Source organism: Bufo gargarizans, chromosome 10 (assembly GCF_014858855.1).
Source record: "Bufo gargarizans isolate SCDJY-AF-19 chromosome 10, ASM1485885v1, whole genome shotgun sequence".
NCBI lineage: Eukaryota > Metazoa > Chordata > Amphibia > Anura > Bufonidae > Bufo > Bufo gargarizans.
The window spans coordinates 48,994,059-49,018,706 of NC_058089.1; the positions used below are offsets into that span (position 1 = coordinate 48,994,059).

At 47.5% G+C, this 24,648-nt stretch overlaps 2 protein-coding genes across 8 annotated transcripts in view; one reads left to right on the forward strand and one right to left on the reverse strand.

Annotated features, from left to right (window-relative positions):
• Window positions 1-1,910: 1,910 nt before the first annotated feature.
• On the forward strand, window positions 1,911-18,178 carry LOC122920570 (NADH-cytochrome b5 reductase 2-like). The gene is made up of 9 exons (XM_044270169.1): window positions 1,911-1,991; window positions 5,785-5,931; window positions 6,205-6,277; window positions 7,624-7,730; window positions 8,172-8,301; window positions 9,066-9,149; window positions 13,071-13,156; window positions 13,552-13,651; window positions 17,149-18,178. Exons 1-9 carry the CDS (start codon window positions 1,989-1,991, stop codon window positions 17,319-17,321), a joined length of 903 nt encoding a protein of 300 aa, XP_044126104.1. The 5' UTR covers window positions 1,911-1,988; the 3' UTR covers window positions 17,322-18,178.
• Window positions 18,179-20,125: 1,947 nt separating this feature from the next.
• PPFIBP2 (PPFIA binding protein 2) overlaps window positions 20,126-24,648 on the reverse strand; it is a 165,501-nt gene continuing 160,978 nt past the window's right edge. For 2 of the 7 annotated variants that reach the window (XM_044270637.1, XM_044270638.1), the window contains one exon: window positions 20,127-21,124. In XM_044270637.1, the coding sequence (XP_044126572.1) occupies window positions 21,056-21,124 (69 nt within the window). In that variant the 3' untranslated portion in view covers window positions 20,127-21,055. Of the gene's footprint in view, window positions 21,125-24,648 lie in introns of all 7 variants that reach the window. The other 5 variants (XM_044270640.1, XM_044270641.1, XM_044270639.1 and 2 more) reach the window with 4 other exon arrangements.

Below are 24,648 nucleotides of genomic sequence, written 5' to 3' on the forward strand. Positions count from 1 at the left end.
TTTATGTGGGTAAAAACAATGGACGAAATTGGATATCACTTTCCCAAACCGCTACAGATACAATGAAAGTGAAGGTTCTAACACCAGTCGCCTTCCTGTTATTGTGCCACCCGGGCATGACCACGGCAGAGGAGTCGACTTATGGCGCCAGCTGCTGGAAAACCACAAACTTTCTGTTGCTTTTATGTTTTTGTTGTAAACTGAAAGGATATAAGCCGTGGGCCTCGACAGAAATAGAATCCATCCGGAGCAAACGATCAGTCGCACACTCTCATGTTTGTCAGGGTTCAAGATCCTGCTTGCTGTCAATGAATGGAAATATTCTTGTTTATGATTTAGAGGTTGCAAACCCCTACAGGTGTAGGCTCCGTTCACACTTCTGTCGGTCCTTTTCCATTCCATGGATACTTAATGACCAGGAGCAGGGAGCCTGTAGAAAGAGCCAGCCATGCTGACAATGGGAATAGAGCTTTAGTCCCGGGAGGCAATGTCAAAATTGGGTGTTTCTGGGTAACAGATCACATGACTCCTCTGTGTACATATGAATATGTAAGAAATGCTTGTGACGCCGAGATCTTGTGCTGATAAGATGTATTTTGCCCAAGGGCTTCCAATGAAAACCCAGCTTAGCCTTAGGCCTCCTGCACACAACCGTTTTTTTTTTCCCCGTTTACTGGCCGTTTTTTGCGTTCCGTATACGGTCCGTATACAGAACCATTCATTTCAATGGTTCCGCAAAAAAAACCTGAATGTACTCCGTATGCATTCCGTTTCTGTTTTTCAGTTTTTCTGTTCCGTTTAAAGATAGAACATGTCCTATGATAGCCCGCAAATCACGTTCCGTGGCTCCATTCAAGTCAATGGGTCCGCCAAAAAACGGAACACATACGGAAATGCATCCGTATGTCTTCCGTTTCCGTTCTGTTTTTTGTGGAACCGTTGATTGAAAATTTTATGCCCAGCCCAATTTTATCTATGTATTTACTGTATACTGTATATGCCATATGGAAAAACGGAACAGAAACGGAAACACAACGGAAACAAAAAACGGAACAACAGATCTGTGAAAAACGGACCGCAAAACACTGAAAAAGCCATACGGTCGTGTGAAGGAGGCCTTAAAATGAAGAAGATGATGTGGAACTACAAGTCACAGGATACACTGGCAAAATGTTGCCGCAGCTTGGCGCTAACACAGTATGTGTAGAACTACAAGTCACAGGATACACTGGCAAAAAGTCACCCATGTAGCCCCAGCCTGGATCTATAGCAGTGTGTGTAGAACTACAAGCCTCAGCATTTGCAGGTGACAGGTTGCCCACGTGGGCTTGTCAGACTGATAGAATGATAACAGCTAGAACTACAACCCTATAGGCTCGGACTGGCCCACAGGGGTACAGGTGAATCCCCCGCCGGTGGGCCCCTGAGCAAGGTGGGCCCCTAGCCCCCACCACCTGCACAAATGGCACATAACACAGTAGACTTACGACCACAGGGACATGCCTTTTCAAATTTGCTTCAGGGACCCCCATAATTAATGATCTTGTAGCGTCTTGCTGCTGTGTGAGCAGGTAATATTTGGATGTATCCATATGGGGGGCCCCCAAGATGCATTTTAGTGGTGGGCCCTAGACAGCCCAGTCCGACACTGAACCCCTAGCATGCACGTCGCCCGTGTAATGCTAAAACATAAACACACAGGTAGACGCCATAGAACTACAAGTCCCAACATACTCAGGTGCCAGCTAGCCCTGCCTTAATATGGATGGAACTACAAGCCTCAGCATGCAATGCAAGACCTCAAGAGCTTAAAGTGAACCTGAGAGACCTGCAGCCTCTGCTCCCCCCTCCCTCACCCTGCCATGTAGTGCTGGGCCCCATGCCCCAGTGCAGAGGGTGGTGCCAGCCTGCAGGGGAGGCGTCTGATACCAGGAGCCTCCTGCACGACCTGTCTGCTGGCTTCTACAGCAAGGAGCAGAGCTCTGATCATGGTAAGTGCTTGGACGGCTCCTCTATTGTACGGCTTTGCATAAATCTTCACACCTCTGCTGTCCATTGCTTCGCCATTGTCTTGATGTGCGGGATAGCTATGCTTCTGTTAACCCTGTGGTGACTGCGCAGACAAGGCGGCTTAGTGCATGAATGATACATGCAGGGACAGGTTATTGTAGGCTGTATTCATTTATATAGCACCAACATATTCTGTAGCGCAGTACAGGGAAAATGCACTCACAATGGTCCATCTATCTATCTATCTATCTATCTATCTGTCTGTCTCTAATGTATATATGGCAGAGCTGGAATTGTCAAGGTTGGCACAGATGGGTCCTTGTATCTATCTAATATCTATATGAAAAAGTTGAAGAGCAGCACACAAATATAAGCAGGTGCAATACCTGGAAACAGACCACGGCCCTGGTCTTGTTAGATATGTGCAAAAATCTATCTATTTATCCTCATACCTGTCTATCTATTATCTATCTATTATATCTATCTATCTATCTATCTATCTCATAAAATCTATCTATCTCATATCTATCTATCTATTATCTATCCTCATACCTGTCTATCTATTATCAATCTATTATCTATCTATCTATCCTCATACCTGTCCATCTATCTATCTATCTATCCATGTATCTATCTATCTATCTATCTATCTATCTATCTATCTATCTATCTATCTATCTATCTATCTATCTATCTATCCTCATACCTGTCCATCTATCTATCTATCTATCTATCTATCTATCTATCTATCTATCTATCTATCTATCTATCTATCCATGTATCTATCTATCTATCTATCTATCTATCTATCTATCTATCTATCTATCTATCTATCTATCTCATTGTAAAGGGTAGTCCAGAGGAGTTTGACATTTGTTACATATTACATTTGCTATTGTTACATTGTAGCCCTGTAATTCTCCTCTCTGTGCAATGTGTCTGTTCTCCTGTAAATCTCACGACCACCTCAGCTCTGCTACATCGGTGTACATGCCATTGTGCAGCATTCCCATTCATTGCTGACTGGTAACCCTTCCAGCTCCGGGGGGCGTGCCCCTGGTCTGATGTATGGAAAGGGATGGATAATGTTCCATTGGCTCGGTCAGGGTTATGGGGTGGTTGTCAGACCATGGGAGGGACGCGCCTAGAGGAAGGCTGCAGAGGACTCGGGGAGGTCCTATCGTGGAGCCTCGCACAATACGTTGGTGTCTGATTGCAATGTTTGCACATTAAAGAATTATAAGGGAGATTAAATCTATCGTTTTGAGGATCACGATTGCACGGATGCATGAAATGTCAAATGTGGTCACCCCTGGGTGTGACGGGGTTAATCCCGCAGGGAGAGGACAGTAACTGGTCTCTGGTGACAGAAAACAAACGCTAAATGGGCAGCATTCAAGTTTCTTATAGATAAAGCCCCTTCGGCACGGCTTAGAGACTTCTGTAACTGATTTCTAGCACCACAGTTCTACGGCCATGTTCACACAGGCAAATCCAATGGAAACTTTGTCGCTGAAACTCCCATTTAGCGAATCCGCTACAATAAAGACCATCGGTGCGTTATTCCGTGCAGGCGTCTGCCTGAGCGCGCGAATGCCGTTTAAAATACTTGCAGAATACTCGGCCATAAAAACTGCATTTATTAAAATGTGTCAGATTCCAGTAATAGAAATCTCTGAGCCGTGCCAAAGGGGTTTTATTTCTATACGGAGCCCTTTAGTTTTGGAAATCAGTGGTGGTCGAAGATCACCGACTTTACCAGGACGATCTTGGCGCGTGCAGTGTCTGCCACATATCCAGAGACTGTTCTCCCTTCGCGGGGCCTCATAGGCCTCGTTCACACTTCAGTGTTTGGTCAGTGATTTCCATCAGTGATTTGTGAGCCAAAACCAGAAGTGGAGCCTCCACAGACATGAGGTAGAAGGGTCTGCTCCTGTTCTGTGTTTAGAGTTGCACCTGGTTTTGGCTCACAAATCACTGATGGAAATCACTGACCGAACACTGACGTGTGAACAAGGCCTTAAAGGGAACCTGTCACCTGGATTTTGTGTATAGAGCTGAGGCCATGGGTTGCTAGATGGCCGCTAGCACATCCGCAATACACAGTCCCTATAGCTCTGTGTGCTTTTATTGGGTAAAAAAAAAACTATTTGTTTCATATTCAAATTACCCTGAGATGAGTCCTGTCCCTGACTCATTTCAGGTTAATTTGCATATATATCAAATAGTTTTTTTACACAATAAAAGCACACAGAGCTATGGGGACTGGGTATTGCGGATGTGCTAGCGGCCATGTCCTCAGCTCTATACACAAAATCCCGGTGACAGGTTCCCTTTAAAGGGGTTTTCTGGTTTTAACTAAAAAAAAACAGGCAATGGATGCAGAATAATAAATGCAGCATTACTTATGTTTAAGATGTCGCTGCACTTTCCTCGGGTTTTGCTTGGTCGCAGTGAAGATGTCTCTGCAGCCAATCACTGGCCTTAGTGGTGCAACATTTTCTTAAAGGGATATTCCCACGTTACTTGATATTATTAGACCATGCCATAACATTCCAGTTGGTTCCCAACACCATTTCTGACTATGGCTACTTTCACACTTGCGGCAGAGGATCTCAATACCGGAATTAAACGGATGCGTTTTGATTTTGCACATAAGGAGGCATCTGTTCCTCTGCCGGAGCTCAATACCGGAAAACAACAACGCAAGTCTGACGGTAGCCTATGTTCTCTTGGGAAATTCCCTAGCACAGGTATCCTCAAACTGCGGCCCTCCAGCTGTTGTAAAACTACAACTCCCACAATGCCCTGCTGTGGGTTGATACCAGTAGGCTGTTCGGGCATGCTGGGAGTTGTAGTTTTGCAACAGCTGGAGGGCCGCAGATTGAGGATGTCTGCCCTAGCACTATGGTGCTCCCATGTAGCTTCTGTGCTAGGAACTGGACACCGCTACATTCATGGGGCTTAAAGGGGTGCTCCCATCTGGACATTATCACACATCCACAGGATATGCAATAAATGTTCTAGAAGTGCAGGTCCTAGCTCTGAAAAATGCACCTCCCTCTCTAGAACGGGGCTCCATCATGAGGCATCAAGTGTGGAGAGTTGCCGGCGCATGCGCAGCCATCTTCATTTACTTCTGTGGGAGTTTTGAAAATTGCAAGCTCGGCTATTTTTGAATCTGTCACCTTTTAGACATGTCCTGTAGGGGTGCCTTAAATGGCTACATAGGAATGCTCCTTTAAAGGGCATCTGGCAGCTTTATTAAACCTGATGAGAGTTGATTCTGCTGATTAAAATGATACCAGTCTTGTGAAAATCGGTTGTGGCGTTCTGGAGAAAAAAAAAGAATTCTATTCTTTATGCAAGTGAGGGAAGGCTGAGTCAGGCCCCGCCCCTCGTGCTCTGAATCTGAATCCCTCACTTAAAGAATAAAGATCTTAATGTTCAGGAATGCTGCAACCGATTTTCACAAGACAGGTATCATTTTAATCAGCGGGATCCACCCTACCAGGCACTATGCCTGGTTCCATAAGGTTGATCCTGCTGATAAATGCTCTTTAATCTGTGGATTAGTGGGAGGGGTGTTGTGTGGAGCAGTGGCGGAGCACGCTCCCTGCTACTCCATGGAAACTACTGAGCATGCTCACTTGACCATAGCTGGGGGTCCCAATGTTTGTAATGACTGGAATAGCCCTTTAAATTCACCTATTAGACTCGTCACTGCATAATCGTTTGTGTTTCTGGACCTCATTATGTGCCTCTCGCTTCCAGGAGACCAATGTGATCATCGCGTTGGCTGTCGTCGGCGTGACCGCTTTCTTATTCCTCATTAGATGCCTGGGTTCTCAGCAGAAGAAAGCTCCAGTCACTCTCCTAAACCCGGAGACAAAGTACCCCCTGCCCCTTATCGAAAAACAGGTGAGGTCTCTGGCAAGAATGTTACTTACTTTACTTCTATTATGCGGCATCTGCCCGGGGATCGTCATATTTCCAGGTTGGAGTGAAGTCGGCTCTTCTGCGAGTCTTGGTGGTCACCATCATTAGGCCCCTGGTGGTTTAGTAATGGTATCGGGGACAAATGGCGGTCCGTGCTGCCATTGCTGAGTCACCAGATTGATCTGGGAGTGAAGTCGCCTCTTGGTGGTCTCCATCATATATTGATGATTGTTTGTGGTTTTTTTTTTTTCTTAGGAAATCAGCCATGACACTAAGAAATTCAGATTTGGCCTCCCTTCGTCGGAGCACATTTTGGGACTTCCTATAGGTAAGACCAGGGGCGGATTGGCCATAGACCTTACAGGGGAAATTTCCCGGTGGGCCGATGCCCAGGTGGCCCCACCTTGGCCCTCCTCACGGCCGGCCGGTGGAAGTTTTTGGGGATGTATTTTGTGCTGCTGGCAGCATTTTGTGATGGACTGAGGTATTTGGCTCTTTTGGGGTGGTATAATGTGCCACAATATGGCCCTGCCTTCCATCAATTTGGACCTGACCACAAAACGGGGCCACTTTAAGTTCCCAGTCCGCCCCTGGGTAAGACTCAATATCTGCCGAAATAAAGGAGTGTGCTGCTCATCGCCTGGGAAAAGAAGAGATTGGGCATGCTGAAATCAATCTTCCCAGTGTGATCCTCCTGACACGGGGCCTCATAAACACAATGTTGTTGTTGTCCGGTTCCCCTGATATAAGCAAATTGATATAATGTGTACGTCGGAATTAAAGGGGATGTCCCAAAATTAAAAATGATGTCCTATCCCATATCTGATTGGGGGGGGGGGTCCGACTGCTGGGGTTCTTTGTGCAGCGACATGCACGCTGGACCGCCACTCCATTTATCCAGTGGGTGGGCAGGATCCTCATTCTTGATCCCCAGCGGTCTGACACCCCCTGATCAGACACGTGTCGGAGCGGTGGGAGTCCTTACACTTCTACCCCCATGATCACAAAACCAGGGCTGGTGCTTGAGTGCCTTACTTTGCTATCTCCAGGAGACCCATAGAAATCAATGGAGCGGCAACATACTCACTGAACCACCACTTCATTGATACAGTGTGGGGGGTGTCAGGATCTCTATTCTTGATTGTTTGGAGTCCCGGAGGTCTGAAACCCACTGATCAGACCCTTATCTCCTATCGGGGGCAAGTATGTGATCAGTGAGGGTCCGTACACTGGAACGGACGGTCCTATGCACCCCTGACTGAATGGGCCTTACTTGGCTATCTCCGGCAGCCCCCGTAGAGGTATGTGGAGCTGCAGCACACATGCTCAAAGGTATCCATTTATACAAGGGAGACACAGGAGGACCCCCATTTTCGTTACTGGTGGGGCTCCCAGCAGTCGGACCGTCACCCATGAGACACTTATCCCAATCTTGTGCATGAGGGATTGTACTGGATTAGAAAATCCTAATCTGATTTCTTCCAAAAATAGGCCCGCACCTGCGCGCAGGCTGTATGTATAGCACCGCTCACTTCAGTAGAGCTGAGCTGCAATACCATACGCTGCCCATATACAGATGTGGCGCTGTTTCTGTTGCAAGGCAGCCATGTTTATTTGGAACGTATTTAACTCTTTCAGCTCTGTAATCAGACACTCTATATTCTGTCTCCATAGGGCAACATATTTACCTCTCGGCTAAAGTTAACGGCAGTTTGGTGGTTCGGGCGTACACCCCGGTGTCCAGTGACGAAGTGAAGGGTTATGTTGACCTTGTTGTAAAGGTAAAAGCTTGTTATACAGAGCACAAGGGAATGTTACAAAACATTTTGGATCTCTCATGTACTAGACCAGGGGTAGGCAACCTCCGGCACTCCAGCTGTTGTGAAACTACAACTCCCAGCATGCATACTGTCTCTGCTCTTCTAAGAACTCACATAGAAATGAATGGACCATGCTGGGAATTGTAGTTTCACAACAGCGGGGAGCCGGAGGTTGCTGATCCCCACGCAGCAACCAATGTTTGACTCCAGTGACATCCAGAGCTGCATTCACAGTTCTGCTGATTTCCCATTAGCTCTCCAGCTGCCGCTCCTCGGTCCTTGCTGGTTCGGTGCCTGTTCTGGGCATCGTGGGAGACGTGGTCTTTACCCCCGGCACTGGGCAGTGCTGACTACATTTCCCATGATGCACTGTGCTGTATAGTTCTGTATTGTGCCACACAGGTTTACTACAAAAAAGTGCACCCTAAATTCCCAGAGGGAGGAAAGATGTCCCAGTATTTGGACAGCTTGAAGATTGGGGACACAGTGGATTTTCGGGGTCCTAATGGTCTTCTAGTCTACAAAGGAAAAGGTAGGTTACCCTGAGTAATACTAAAGGGTGGCTCCGCTCAGTAACGGTACTTCTTCTTAGAGGGTCCTGAGGACTCGGGGGACCTTTAGCACCCACCCTCTACGGTTGGCCAGGCATGCATGTACTTCTCTTTTGGGGTGTTCGGCGATCTCCATAAGGCCCCATTCACATGACCGTATTTTTGTTCCGCATCCGATCCTCACTTTTTGCGGATCCGGGGTCGGACTGGCACACCAGAGTATCAGAGGGCCCAAGATCTGACAATGATGGACTCCTAAACAAATGGGGCCCTAAAGGTCCTATATACACAGAGGGTGGGCCCAAGGGACTTCAGTCTGACACTGGGCGGACCCATTCATTTCAATGGGGCCACAAAAAATTCTTGTCCTTTTTGCAGACAAGGATAGGCTTTGTTACAATGGGGCCTGCAAAAAGTGCGGAACTGCGATTTGCGGACTGAAAAATTGATACGGTCATGTGATTGGGGCCTAAGACTCATGAACCCCTGTGGAGGGGCCACATACTGTGCAAGCATGGCCATCTCCCCTATATGTGGCTGTGATAAGAGGTAAAGCAGGGGCCCCCAGGGAGCGCAATCCAGCCCTGGGGATTAGTCATATAGCATGGCATCTATAACACTGACAGGGTATTATGGAGTTGTCCTATAAGCACTTTCCCTGTATAGTACTACAACTCCGAGCATGTCCTTCTCTCTCATAGCTTCTTCTGCCCTTGATGTTTTCTATTGTTTTGTTTTTTTCCAGGTAAATTTGCCATCAGACCAGACAAAAAGTCGCCACCTCAGACTAAGTCCACCCAACATCTTGGGATGATTGCAGGAGGGACAGGTAAGTGCTGCGTTCTCTCTCTAGCGTCTGTGTATCTCCTGCAGAGCATTGTGTCCACTACGTCCACCACTGTGGTCACAACTGAGCATCCAATAGGATCTGGAGCCCATGAAATATCTGTCCGTGTTTCCTCCATGATCCGTGTTTGATGCTTGTGTCCGTTTTTTTTTTGCCCTCCGTGTGTCATTCGTATTCCATGGACAATGCTCCTCCGCCGACCTCATGAACACGACTGTATCCATATCCTATCTGCATTGTTTGCGGATTGAACACGGACCCATTCATTTCTTTGGGTCCACGAAAAAAAAAAAAAATGGATATCATCCGTGTGCCCGCTCAGCAAAAAAATAGAACATGTCCTACTCTTAGGCCGCAAAATGTAGACCACAGGCCCACTGAAGTCAATGTGCCTGCGAAAAAAACTAACACAACATGGTAGTCATCTGTGTTTGACGGACCGCAAAACGGATACGGTTTTGTGCATGAGGCCGAAAATGAATTTTCGGAGCAAAAAAATTGTGACAGAACCGGGATGCCATATGTGTTGTGTCAGTGGTTTTACACAGATCTATAGACTTTAATGGGCTGTACATGTGCTGTGTGTGGAGAACATGAGTAGCACACGTCTGAAGTGTGAACAAGGCCTACGTGGTGGTACTAAGGCTGCTTTCACACAGTCAGTTTTTGGTCAGTCTTTGGTCAGTTATTTCCATCAGTCATTGTGAGCCAAAACCAGATGTGGGTCAAAAACACGGAGCAGGTGCAAATATTTCTGTTATACCCGATCGCTGTGTAGACTCCACTCCTGGTTTTGGAGTCTACACATAACTGATGGAAATCACTGCTCAAACACTGAGGCTTCTTTCACACAAGCGTAAGGGCTCCGTGCCCGTGCTGCGGACCGCATACGGCGGTTCCGCAATACACGGGTAACCAGCCGTGTGCATTCCGCATCACGGATGCGGACCCATTAGCTTGAATGGGTCCGCAATTCTGTAGATGCGGTGCGGAACAGAACAAAAGCACGGAACCCCACGGAAGCACTACGGAGTGCTTATGTGGGGTTCTGTTCCATGCTTCCGTTCCACCAAAAGAAAGAACTTGTTCTTTCTTTTTTGCGGAACGGACGGATCGCGGATGCTATTCAAGTGAATGGGTCTGCGATCCGCATGCAGCTTCCCCACAGTCGGTGCCGGTGCATTGCGGACCGCAGCACGGGCACGGAGCCCTTACGTTCGTGGGCAAGTGGCCTGAGGGTGCATTCACACATGACCGTGACTGCAAAACACGGACACCGGCCGTGTGCACCACCCTGCATTTGCGGTCCACGATCTGCATGTTGCAGTCAAAGATAGGACACGTCCATTGAAGTCAATGGGTCCACACGACGATATGGGGTGTACACGGCCAGTGTCCGTGTTTTGTGGATCCGCGGTTTGTGGTCACCTTTAAGCTCCATTCACATGACCATAGTTTCGGTCCACATCCGATCCCCATCTTTTGCGGACCCATTCATTTCAATGGGGCTGCAAAAGATGCGGACAGCACACCGCCTGCTGACCGCACCCGTATGTCCGATTTGCGGCCCTGCAAAAAAATAGAACATGTCCTATTGTTGTCCATTTTGCAGACAAGAATAGTCACTTCTAACAAAGGGTTGGACATGCTGATCGGCGGGGCTGCGTTTTTGGTGGATCTGCAATTTGCGGACTACTAAACGGATACGTTCCTATGAATGGACCCTTATAGTGTGAGGTGCTAGCGTATTGTGCTTCACGCGCACACACGCTGCATGGTGTTGTCTTCTATCTTGTCCCGGTGTCACCCTTTAGGCGTTTCTTCTTTGGCCCGCTCTCCGACCAGAGTACATATAATCCCCATCATTTAGGGTTTGGTCAGGAAGGATCACCCTCATCGGGGCGGTTATCAGGGCTCATCCTAGGGCGCGCTCTCATCCCAGTTCTGTTGGGTTTCGGGTTTCATGTTTGGTCAGATTTTTAGGGCCGGTCCTTACTGTGGTGGACCCCAGAAGAGAAAGCGTTTCTCCCAAGAGGTGGTCTCGGTGAGGGACTAGCCGATCTGATCGCTGGGATCGGGATGGTGCAGTCCATAGGCACTAGTCATGATTTAAAGACGTATTCCCGTATGGATGCATGGCTCCTTCCCCCTGGGATCCGGCCGGTGCAGAGTAAATCTGAAAGGACATGCTGCAGAAGGATGAGATGATCCCTGTGAGTGACAGATGCCGGCGAAATACTTTGATGTGTGGATAAGGGCAAAGGTCCCGGCAGAGCAGATAGTTTCATGCAGCAGTGCACGTAACAGCATGAAGTGGCGGTATACCTTGTAAGAATGAGATAATCAACCTACAGACAGTACACAAGCAGCTGTCATTGTAACACGTAATATGTCATGTATGACCTAAGCTCCATTATAGCACGGGCAACTGCTGCAGCTAGTATGGCAGTATTATGTGGGCACTGGATGGCAATATTATGTGCACACCAAAGAACAGCAGTATGTGTGCATTACATAGCAGGACTGTGCATGCTACATGGCGGTTTTATGTGCACAACACATAGCAGGGGCACTTTGCACTTTTTGCAATATATGGACAGTGCAGGGAAGTATAATGTGAATATTACGGTATGTGGCAGCACTATGTGGGCTCTGTGTGGCAGTATTATGTAGACAGTGTATGGTAATACTATGTGGACCATATACGGCAGTATTATTTGGACAGTGGATTATGAGTTCTGTATGCCAGTCGTATGGAAAGAGAATGACAATATGGTGTGAGTTCTGTGTGGCAGTATTATGTGAGCTCAGTCAGGATGAGCGAATCGACTTCAGATGAAGCATCCGAAGTCGATTCGCATAAAACTTTGTTCTAATACTGTACGGAGCAGGAGCGCTCCGCACAGTATTAGAGTGTATTGGCTCCGATGAGCTCCGCACAGTATTAGAATGTATTGGCTCCGATGAGCCGAAGTTATTGCAATAACTATCAATTAATTTGTACTGTAAAAAAAAACATTTCTCGAACTCTGGTTCGGTTCCAAGGTACATGCACACAACCGTATGTATTTTGCGGTCCGCAAAACACGGATCCGCCAAAAATACGGATGACGTCCGTGTACATTCCTTATTTTGCAGAACGGAACAGCTGGCCCCTAATAGAACAGTCCTAGCCTTGTCCGTAATGCGGACAACAATAGGACATGTTCTATTTTTTTGCGGAATGGGCATATATACGGAGATGGAATGCACACGGAGTAACTTCCGTTTTTTTCCGGACCCATGGAAATGAATGGTTCCGCATACGGTCTGCAAAAAAAACGATATGGACACGGAAAGAAAATACGTTCATGTGCATGAGCCCTTAGGTAGAAAGTGTATGACACAATTATGTGGATATCATGGAGCTATATGGACAGTGTATTGCAGTATTATGTGAGCTCTGTATGGCAGCATTAGGTGGACGTTGTACAGCAGTAGTATATGAGCTTATTATGTCAGTATTAAGTGAAAAGTGTATGGCTCTATTATGTGAACAGTATGGCGGCATCATGTGCACAGTGTATGACACTTATGTGGATATCATGGTAATATATGGACAGTGTATTGCAGTATTATGTGGATAGTGTATGGCAGTATTATGTGAGTTCTGTTTGGCAGCATTAGGTGGACATTATACGGCAGTATTATGTGAGCTCGTTATGTCAGTAAAGTGGAAAGTGTATGGCGGCATTATGTGGGCAATGTATGGCAGTATTATGTGAGCTCTTTATGTCAGCATTAGCCAGACATATGGCAGTCTTATGTGGATAGTGTATGGCGGCATTATGTGGGTAATGTATGGCAGTATTATGTGGACAGTGGATGCCAAGCTACAATTCATCCTGTTTTTCTCCCATGTAGGTATTACTCCAATGCTACAGCTAATCCGTCACATTACTCAGGATCCAAGTGATGACACTAAATGTTACCTCATCTTCGCTAATCAGGTAACAACGAAAAAGGTTCTTTTATTCTCTTTTTGTGTCAGGTTGTCGATGCAGATTACTGTTCTCTGCCATGGCCCCCGATAGGAAGTCCAGAGAAATGGGGCCGATTCTCATCCTCCGATGGGATCTGTTTGGTCGGGCCCCTAATGGCTATAGTCAGTCCGTCCCTGGCTTGTCTTGCATGCTTCATCCTATCTGCAGAGACGGGTCTCAGGATCTCACCCCCTTATCTGTACGATGAGAACTCTTTTTATTAGTCACTACAGGATCCAGTGGATTACTTACCAGTGCATGACACCCAATGTGGGAGCCATGATGGAGGCGGCCGGCAGGTCCCAGATATCCTATTTGATGTCTCTAGATTTTGAGTAACGTTGAAAATTATTTCTCTTTAGACTGAAGACGACATTTTAGTTCGATCAGAACTGGAATCTGTAGCCAAAAGTCACCCCGACCAGTTTAAGCTTTTCTACACCCTGGACCGTCCACCTCAAGGTAATACATCTCTGTACAGTAGATTCTGTAGTAAAGCTCTGCCCTACAAGGGGCACAGCTATAGGGGGGCAGAGGCGCCAGTCACACCCGGGCTGCGGGGATCCAAAGGCCTGACTGCCACGTGACAGGACACCAGTGTTATCAATGGCAGATTGGAAGAACCCTCCAATGGATAATGTTACAGATTATCCATTGGAGGGATCATATGAGGTCAGTGTCACCCAAAAAAAGAGGAGATGACACTTTACAAGGCAAGGCAGAAGACTAGGGCGATAAGAATTTTTTTAAATCGTCCTCAAAGGCGCTGTGCCATAAAAATATTCAACATTTTCAAAACCAGCACTTGGATCTGAATACTTTTGTAATTGCATTTAATTAAAAATTTAGTATAACCACAGAGCAGTGGTGTACATAGAGAAGTAAGGGCCCCATAGCAAGGATCAAACCAGGCCCCCCACACAGGACAGAAGGGTTTCTGCCTGAACCCCTTTCAATGACCCTTGGACCATTTTTCCACTGCTTCATTTGCTAAAAGTTGTTCCTTTAGAGGGTAGGGTCCTGACCAAGTAGAAGAGGGGATGATCCCAAATAAGACTGGGCCCCCTCTTGCCCGGGGCCCCATAGCAGTCGCATGGTCTGCCGCTATGGTAGTTACACCCCTGCCACAGAGTTATTCAATAAAATGTGTCTGTATAGCGCCACCTGCTGTTTGTTTGTTTTCCTTATTTCTTGTTCATCTCAATGAGGTGGTGACACAAACTTAGTTTAAATATTCTACCGCCACCAGCCATATGTAGCTGTAGCAGTTACAAGGAAAGAGCGTGGACAGAAAGGACACGCCCCTGAGCTGTGATAGGAAGAGAGTTGCATTAGAAAGTATGTGCCCCCTGAGCTGTGATAGGGAGAGAGTTTCATTAGAAAGTATGCGCCCCCTGAGCTGTGATAGAGAGAGAGAGTTGCATTAGAAAGTATGCGCCCCCTGAGCTGTGATAGGGAGAGAGTTGCATTAGAAAGTATGCGCCCCCTGAGCTGTGATAGGGAGAGAGTTGCATTAGAAAGTATGCGCCCCCTGAGCTGTGATAGGGAGAGAGTTGCATTAGAAAGTATGCGCCCCCTGAGCTGTGATATGGAGAGAGTTGCATTAGAAAGTATGCGCCCCCTGAGCTGTGATAGAGAGACAGTTGCATTAGAAAGTATATGCCCCCTGAGCTGTGATAGGGAGAGAGTTGCATTAGAAAGTATACGCCCCCTGAGCTGTGATAGGGAGAGAGTTGCATTAGAAAGTATACGCCCCCTGAGCTGTGATAGGGAGAGAGTTGCATTAGAAAGTATATGCCCCCTGAGCTGTGATATGGAGAGAGTTGCATTAGAAAGTATACGCCCCCTGCGCTGTGATAGGGAGAGAGTTGCATTAGAAAGTATACGCCCCCTGCGCTGTGATAGGGAGAGAGTTGCATTAGAAAGTATGCGCCCCCTGAGCTGTGATATGGAGAGAGTTGCATTAGAAAGTATGCGCCCCCTGAGCTGTGATAGGGAGAGAGTTTCATTAGAAAGTATGCGCCCCCTGAGCTGTGATAGAGAGAGAGTTGCATTAGAAAGTATGCGCCCCCTGAGCTGTGATAGGGAGAGAGTTGCATTAGAAAGTATGTCCCCTCTGAGCTGTGATAGGGAGAGAGTTGCATTAGAAAGTATACACCCCCTGAGCTGTGATAGGGAGAGAGTTGCATTAGAAAGTATGCGCCCCCTGAGCTGTGATAGGGAGAGAGTTGCATTAGAAAGTATACGCCCCCTGAGCTGTGATAGAGAGAGAGTTGCATTAGAAAGTATACGCCCCCTGAGCTGTGATAGGGAGAGAGTTGCATTAGAAAGTATGCGCCCCCTGAGCTGTGATAGGGAGAGAGTTGCATTAGAAAGTATGCGCCCCCTGAGCTGTGATAGGGAGAGAGTTGCATTAGAAAGTATGCGCCCCCTGAGCTGTGATAGGGAGAGAGTTGCATTAGAAAGTATGTGCCCCCTGAGCTGTGATAGGGAGAGAGTTTCATTAGAAAGTATGCGCCCCCTGAGCTGTGATAGGGAGAGAGTTTCATTAGAAAGTATACGCCCCCTGAGCTGTGATAGGGAGAGAGTTGCATTAGAAAGTATATGCCCCCTGAGCTGTGATAGGGAGAGAGTTGCATTAGAAAGTATACGCCCCCTGAGCTGTGATAGGGAGAGAGTTGCATTAGAAAGTATGCGCCCCCTGAGCTGTGATAGGGAGAGAGTTGCATTAGAAAGTATGCGCCCCCTGAGCTGTGATCGGTAGAGAGTTGCATTAGAAAGTATACGCCCCCTGAGCTGTGATAGGGAGAGAGTTGCATTAGAAAGTATGCGCCCCCTGAGCTGTGATCGGTAGAGAGTTGCATTAGAAAGTATGCGCCCCCTGAGCTGTGATAGGGAGAGAGTTGCATTAGAAAGTATGCGCCCCCTGAGCTGTGATAGGGAGAGAGTTGCATTAGAAAGTATACGCCCCCTGAGCTGTGATAGAGAGAGAGTTGCAGCAGAAAGGGCACACCCCCCTGAGCTGTGATATGGAGAGAGTTGCATTAAAAAGTATGCGCCCCCTGAGCTGTGATAGAGAGAGAGTTGCATTAGAAAGTATACACCCCCCTGAGCTGTGATAGGGAGAGAGTTGCATTAGAAAGTATACACCCCCTGAGCTGTGATAGGGAGAGAGTTGCATTAGAAAGTATGCGCCCCCTGAGCTGTGATAGGGAGAGAGTTGCATTAGAAAGTATGCGCCCCCTGAGCTGTGATAGGGAGAGAGTTGCATTAGAAAGTATGCGCCCCCTGAGCTGTGGTAGGGAGAGAGTTGCATTAGAAAGTATACACCCCCTGAGCTGTGATAGGGAGAGAGTTGCAGCAGAAAGGGCACACCCCTGAGCTGCTGAAATAAATGTAACCAAACAATTGGAGCAATGAATGGGGAGATCTCTGGATCCATGTGAGGAAGGTATTGTCATGTATTATATTTTTCACACCAATCATGGCATAACCTGAAATAGCCAAGTGAAAGTTAAAGGGCATCTGTCAGCAGTTTTGTTACTATTAAACTGGCTGACCTGTTACATGTGCGCTTGGCCGCTAATGAACTTTAGGAGAAGTCAGGGCCAGGCATGATAACGTTTTCCTTGCTTGGTCCTGTCAATCAGAGTACAGAGGGCGCAACAGCTGCAAAGAGAGAGCCTCTAGGTGTAATGGTAACGCCCCCGTTGCTCCTAGAGGCTTGTTTTTTTTTATATATTAAAACCTCATATTTCTCAGTAATGCGGGCACATATAAACATGGGACCAACACAGAGGCCTTCAGCTGCCAAGTGCACATGTAACAGGTCAGCCAGTGTCATAGGGACAAAACTGCTGACAGATGCCCTTTACGGAAACCGTAAAGCTGAAAGGCAGGGTGTGGGAGATGGGGCCATCACTGGTGTAACATTTTCTTACATTCACGATTTCATTCAGGTTGGGAGTACGGAACCGGCTTTGTCACCGCTGAGATGATTAAGAAGCACCTGCCTGCACCTTCAGACAACCCACTGGTGCTCATGTGCGGCCCTCCACCCATGATCCAGTTTGCATGTCAGGACAACCTGACTAAGCTCGGCTACCCTGAAGACAGGAGATTTGCCTACTAAAACTGAGCGACGTGAATCTTCAATCTTCATATCAAACCCTGAACGATTGGAACGGACATACGGAATCTGTAGGGAAAGTAACATGATGTATCTGCAGTGAGCCTACCTCCACCTGGTCCACCAGTGTAGTACTCCGCAGGTTCCTCTAAGACTACAACCTTAGACATGTTCTTGTGTTCTCCTTCTCCCCCATAAGGAGTTGCATATCTCAAAATATTTTCTATGACTCTCATACATGAGCTCGTCCATGTAACGTTCCATACAAGACGACTCCAAAAGGGGAAGATATTTTTCTGACATGTCCTACAGAAATCAGTGGGGGCTGCAAGTGCATTTTCCAAAATGTCAAGACAAAGGGGGTGATGAGGCTTCATAGAGCGTCAGAAGCCCTTTGTTACTACTTTATATCTTGACCTTTTGTTTTTAAAGACTTTTTAAAGACCCCGGTGTTGGAGGCTTCCCATCTAAATGACATGGCAGAAGATTATCTTTTTTCTTGATTTCAAACTTAAAGGGGTTGTCCAGGATTAGAAAAAGATGGCTGCTTTATTCCAAAACCGTTGCACACCTGTCCGTGGTGTTGGAGGTCTGCTCTATAGAGGTCAGTGAGGTTGAGCTGTAATACCACACACATCCTGTGGACAGGGGTGGTGCCTTTTATTTTGGAAGAAAGCAGCCTTCTTTTCTAGTCCTGGACAACCCCTGTGAAGGAACATTCCAGATGAAACCGATGCATAGTATGCTGTGCCTTGTGCTGTTCTTATAGGGCAGGGATTTAAAGGACAAAGAGGAAATCTCTGCGTCATGTCCATTCCCTCAGGCATGTATCATTTCTTAACTGGAGTGTTCCTCTAAACCAGGCATGTCCAAACTGTGGCCCTCCAGCTGTTGCAAAACTACAACTCCCAGCATGCCCTTATAGCTGTAAGCTATCCAGGCATGCTGGGAGTTGTAGTTTTGCAACAGCTGGAGGGCCACAGTTTGGACATGCCTCCTCTAAACTGTGTTTTGTTGCAAATTGGTCTTGGAGATCACAGTTTGGCGGTAATACATGGAGTGTGAACATGTCCTGTGCATCCTGCCTTAGCCTTTATTGACAACCACAGAGAATACCATTGATGGTGAACTTTTTGTTAGGCCTCATGCACACATCCGTGCCTGTATTGGGGTCCGCAAAATACAGGCACGGCCGTGTGCTCACTGCATCACGGATGCGGACCCATTCACTTGAAAGGGTCCGCAATCCGGAAGGTCCGGTGCGGAACAGAGGCACAGGACCCCACGGAAGCACTACTGAGTGCTTCCATGGGGTTTCTCTCCGTGCCTCCACACCGCCATAAAATAGAACACGTTCTATTTTTTTTGCGGTGCGGATGGATCACGGAACCATTCAAGTTCAATGGGTCTGGATCCGTCTCGTCAGCCACACGGAAAGTGCCCATGCGTTGGGGACTGCAAATTGGGGTCCCCAAAGCGCGCAACAGGCCTAAGGTTTATATTAAGTGTATTGTAGCAGTCAGTAGAATCAGATTTTCTGTTCACTATGTATTTTTATAGACTGTGGTGACAATAGGAATACTAACCTAACGTGGCATCTTGGCAGTAACTACAGCACTTGTCTCCATTCTGGCTGTCAGAGCATGATAGGAGTTGTAGTTTTCCAATGGCTGGAGAGAGTCACAGGTGGGATGTGGTGGACATGTGCTATCGTCCTACAGTCGTAAATTATTCTTGTGTGCCATATTTATTAGAAAGCTTTACATGGGGTAGTTGTCAGCCCCATCGCTGTACCCAACAATTGTATTCGTTTTTTGAATGGAGGCATCGAGATTGTGATACACCGGACTACGTCTACCAAGCTGTGAACTGTAACAAGAACCAGCTCAGGATGAATATTTCCTCGTAAGATGTTTCAGGTTATTTTATACATTTTATAACTCTAAATTTGAGAATGTAACCTTTTGTACAACCTTTATTGTAACGATCGCCCGCTGTCATCAGAAATGGTTTAGATAATTAAACTTTCTCCTGAAGAAGAAGTCGTCAATGTGCCCGGTAAAACATGTTAATGGCATAAAACAGACTTTAAGGGGGTATTCCTAGCTCAGACAATGGGGGCCATTTACGAGATAGGTGCAGGTCAATGCAGGTGCAGACAATGGGGACACATCGCTAGGCTGTGCAAGCACTGTGCGCTCCATTTACGAGATGGGAACTGCACCTATCCTACAATGGGGGCATCTCCTACTATAGGCATCATTGTCTGAGATGACACAACCCTTTATTTATTTTTTAAACAAAGGGGCCGACGTTCTACTCAGTGTGTTCTGCATCTTCGGCTTCCATCGGCTCTCCGCTTGGCTTTTTTGGAAAAGTTGAGTGAGCCGAGGAAAGCCAAAGCGGCTCTGAGCAGCACTTCTGCCGCAGTTTTTTATGTAAAGGCTTAGACAGAATAGCACTGAGTGCTATGCTATTAAATCCTGACAGAATAGAACCACACAGCCTGAGGTTGCAATACCTGACACAGCCCATGGACAAGAGTGGCGCGGTTTCTGGGAGGTTGTAGGAAATTACAAAAAAAAACAAAACTTTTTTTCCCCAGAAATAGCTCCAATTTTGCCTATGGATTAGGTCTGGTATTGCAGTTCAGCATATTCAAGAAAATGCTGCAATACCAGACATGGCCAATGGACAATAGTGGCGCTGTTTATAGGAAAATGCAGAATGTCTGAAATGCTGAGCAGCACGGAGCATGCTGGGATATGTAGTGTATGTCTCCAGGTCTAGATCATACAGAGGCTAACGAATAGGACATTAAAAAGTTTGATTATATTTTTTTCCCATCAAATTTCTTAAAATTCATAGATTTTATTTTGTGATTTCACAAGAGGTATTATTATCATACAGCAGCAAATACAAAACTGTTCCTAAAGGATATAAACACTCTGGACAAAAGATACAAACCAAGCTATACTCCACTTAAAGGGGAAGTCCATTTTTCATAACCAGGGACCATTAGTCTGGCTGAAACTTTCCCCCCATTGAGAACTTGTACACTTGGCTGAGCAGAGCATGCGCGTGTAAGAGGGTGGGAGACAGGCTGGCCATATACCTGAGAGCTCTATCTTCAATGGTCAGCTGCTCATCAATGTATTGCACGATTTACGCCCCTAGTAGGGCATTTGTGCAAGGGTTGTCTTCATGACAGAACCTCTTTAAAAGGAGTTGTATGAGATAAAAAAAAAAAAAAAAACATGGCTACTTTTTTCCTGAGACAGCGCCACCATTGCCCATAGGTAGTGACTGGTATTGTGCAATAGCAGACACAGCCTGAAGACAAGAGTGGCGCTGTTTTTGGAAGAAAGCCACAGTGTTTGACTAATCTCACACAACCGCTTCACCACTGGTTCTTAAAAGTGGACGTCCCCTTTAATGGTTAAAAAAAAAACATTAAACACAATTACAAAGTAAAGCATTTCTTTATAACCTTATGTACATGTCGGTTCAGATTTTTTTAATTTTTTATATATATTATTTTTTTTAATAGCAAACTTAAAAAAATGTACACCCTTTAGTCATTTCCCTCACCTTAAAAGAAAAATCTATATCCAGCATGGCCGCGCCTGATCCATAGTACAGGGAGGCCAAATAAAAATTATATACCATTTGTGATTGAAGGAGTCCAGTCACCTCTTTGGCTTCCGATAATTGATCCTTCCCCAAGATGCAGGGAGCTATCTCCAAGAATCATAGGTGGATAGAAACCTGTAGTTGTTGAGGAGCTCGTCCTGACTGAGCATGTTCTGCAATGGAAAGAGCCAAGATGGTGAGAACGAGAAGATTTCACGGTCATGTCATCATAGTCATGCAGATCCCTGTCACTTTCCCCTAGGGCAAGGGGCTGTGCCGGTAGGCTGGGGGTTGTAGTTCTGCTACAGCTGGAGAGCCATAGGGTGGACTTGCTGTCTTTATGCATGTCCGTAACAGCCAGGGCCATTCTCTAGTGCAGGCATGCTCAACCTGCGGCCCACCAGCTGTTGTAAAGCTACAACTCCCATCATGCCCTGCGGTTGGCTGATAGCTGTAGACTGTCCGGGCATGCTGGGAGTTGTATCTTTGCAACAGCTGGAGGGCCGCAGGTTGGGCATCCCTGCTCTAGTAGACGTGATCCAAGGCAGGGCCAGGAGTAGGAATAGGTGGCTTCCAATAGAGGGGGCCTTGGCCCAACGGACACTGTGACCATGCTGGCGATAATGGGGTCTCAATAGTGTTGGGCGAGCATGTTGTCCGAATACCATTTTGACTCGAGCATCGTGATGTTTGGCCGAACACTGCGTGGGCTCGAGCGCGATGCTAGAGTCTCCTCCCCGCACGCAGCCAATAAACATGTGAGGAAGTGCTGGCCCTCACTGTAATGCCGTAGCCATGTTGGTTACTGGCATTACAGTGATTGGCTGGCTGGAACGCATCATCAGGTGCTATAGTACAGTGTTTCCCAACCAGTGTGCCTCCAGCTGTTACAAAACTACAACTCCCAGCATGCCCGCACAGCCAAATGCTGTCCAGCAATGCTGGGAGTTGTAGTTTTGCAACAGCTGGAGGCACACTGGCTGGGAAACACTGCTATATAGCAGCCGATGACATGAGGTTCGGCTCAGTCTTAGGCCTCATGCACACGACCGTTCTGTTTTTTGCGGTCCACAATCAGCAGATCCGCAAAAAACGGAAGCCGTCCGTGTGCCTTCCGCAGTTTGCAGAATGGAACGGGTGGCCGTCAATATAAATGCCTATTCTTGTCCGTAAAGCGCGGACAAGAATAGGACAGGTTTTATTTTTTTAGCGGGGCCGCGGAACGGAGCAGCGGATGCGGACAGCACACAGAGTGCTGTCCGCATCTTTTGCGGTCCTATTGAAGTGAATGGGTCCGCATCCGAGCCGCCAAATCTGCGGCTTGGATGCGGACCAAAACAACGGTCGTGTGCATGAGGCCTAAGTCAGGGAGAGCTGCAGCAGAAGGGACAGATAGTGTAGGGACAGGAATTTTTTAGGCAGGGTTTCGTGTTAAAAGGTTTTAAGGACTATTATTTTATCTGGCTGCAATATATATCATTAGCGCAACCTGCGCTAAATTGTGGGCAATTGTTTGGCCGCTGCTGACAGTGACACAACCTCTGTTACATTTGCGCATCCTAAATATCTGTGACATTCAGTGTAATTTATTTGCGCATACACTTACAAAACCTGCGCTACTGTACGTGTGACATACTTGCAAGCATATATACCATTTAATATGCTCAAGGCGCGCAGTAAGCTTCATGTCCCAGTTTGCAGGGCGGCACAGGACACCACTCTCGAAGTAACACCGGTGCGACCAGCTGGTCGGTTGGATTGCAGCAGATAATGCTTCCAGTCGGTTAAGCACCACCCTGTCTTCCAAGTCCAGTGTCAGTAGCCAAGAGTCTGGTCAACCCAATCCTCAACCTGATCCTCCTTACTCCCACCATGGAGAATCTTGGCAAACAAGTGATCCCACACTCGGATATTCCGAGGAGCTCTTTTTATCGCCATTCCTTGATTTGGGCCTCTCGCCAAGCACGCTTGAAGAGGGACATGAGGAGATCTTGTGCACTGATTCCCAAACTCTTGAGCATCCACAGTCGGAGGAAGATGATGGTGGGGAACGGCAATTAGGGTTTCACAAGGTGGATGATAATGATGAGACACAGTTGTCAATCACTGAGGTAGTAGTTAGGTCAACAAGTCAGCAGGATGAGCAGAGTGAGGAAGTGGAAGAGGAGGTGGTGGACGATGAAATCACTGACCCAACCTGGGAAGGTGGCAAGCCGAGCGAGGACAGCAGTACAGAGGGGGAGGGATCTGCTGCACCGCAACAGGCTGGAAGAGGCAGTGGGGTGGCAAAAGGGAGAAGGCGGGCCACACCAAACAGGCCCACAACAGTTCACCGGAGCACACCCTTGCAGAACTCTCCCTTTCCAAGGGGTAGGTGTTCTGCAGTCTTGCGCTTTTGTGAGGAAAGTGCGGACGACAAAAGAATTGTAATTTGCAACCTGTGCCATACAAAAATGAGCAGGGGCGTGAACACTAGCAACCTCACCACCACCAGCATGATCCGCCACATGGCATCAAAGCACTGTAATAGGTGGGCCAAACGCCTGGGTCCACAACCAGTGTCTGCGGGTCACACCACTGCCTCATCTTCCCCTGTGTTACATGCTGGCCAATCCCCTGTCCAAGACGCAGGCCCGGATGCCTTCCACCCTGCATCTGGACCTTCGCAAGCACCATCAGAGACCTCATCCATTTCCGTGTCCCAGCGCAGCGTACAGATGTCCATACCCCAGGCCTTTGAACGAAAGCGCAAATACCCAGCCACCCACCCACAGGCCATAGCACTAAATGCGCACCTTTCCAAATTGCTGGCCCTGGAAATGTTGCCATTTAGGCTTGTGGACGCTGAGGCCTTCTGCAGCCTGATGCTGGTGGCCGTCCCTCGTTACTCAGTCCCCAGCTGCCACTATTTTTCCCGGTGTGCCGTCCCCGCCTAACACCAGCATGTGTCCCGTAACATCACACGAGCCCTGACCAATGTAGTTATTGGAAAGGTCCACTTAACGACACATGGACAAGTGCTTTTGGACAGGGACGCTACATTTCCCTGACAGCACACTCTGTGAGCGTTGTGGAGGCCGGGAGCGAGTCGTGAACTGGGATAGCACAGGTGCTACTGACGCCAAGGATTGCAGGCCCTACTTCAATCAGGATTTCCGCCACCAAGTACATTAGTGTCTGCAACCCCCCCTTCTTCTCCACTTGCACCTCTGAATTATCCGTGTGCAGCACCAGTCAGCCATCAGTCGGTAGCTGGAAGCAGTGTAGCACTGCAGTGGGGAAGCGGCAACAGGCTGTGCTTAAACTAATTTGCTTAGGTGACAAGCAGCACACCGCCGCAGAGCTGTGGCAGGATATAAGGGACCAGACTAAGCTGTGGCTCTCGCCACTCAACCCGCCATGGTTGGTGGCGGCTTTGTAGCACGGCAAGTTCACACACATACCGTGCCTAACCCACGTGTTCAACTTAGTGGTTCAGCGGTTTCTCAAAACCTACCCCAATTTGCCTGAGCTACTGGTGAAGGTGCGCCGCATGTGTGCCCATTTCCAAAAGTCATCTACAGCTGCCACCGGTCTGTGAACGCTGCAGCAGCGCTTGTAATTGCCAGCTCACCGATTGTTGTGCGACGTGAGCACGCGCTGGAACTCGACGTTCCACATGTTGGCCAGGCTTTGTGAGCAGCAGAGGGCAGTAGTG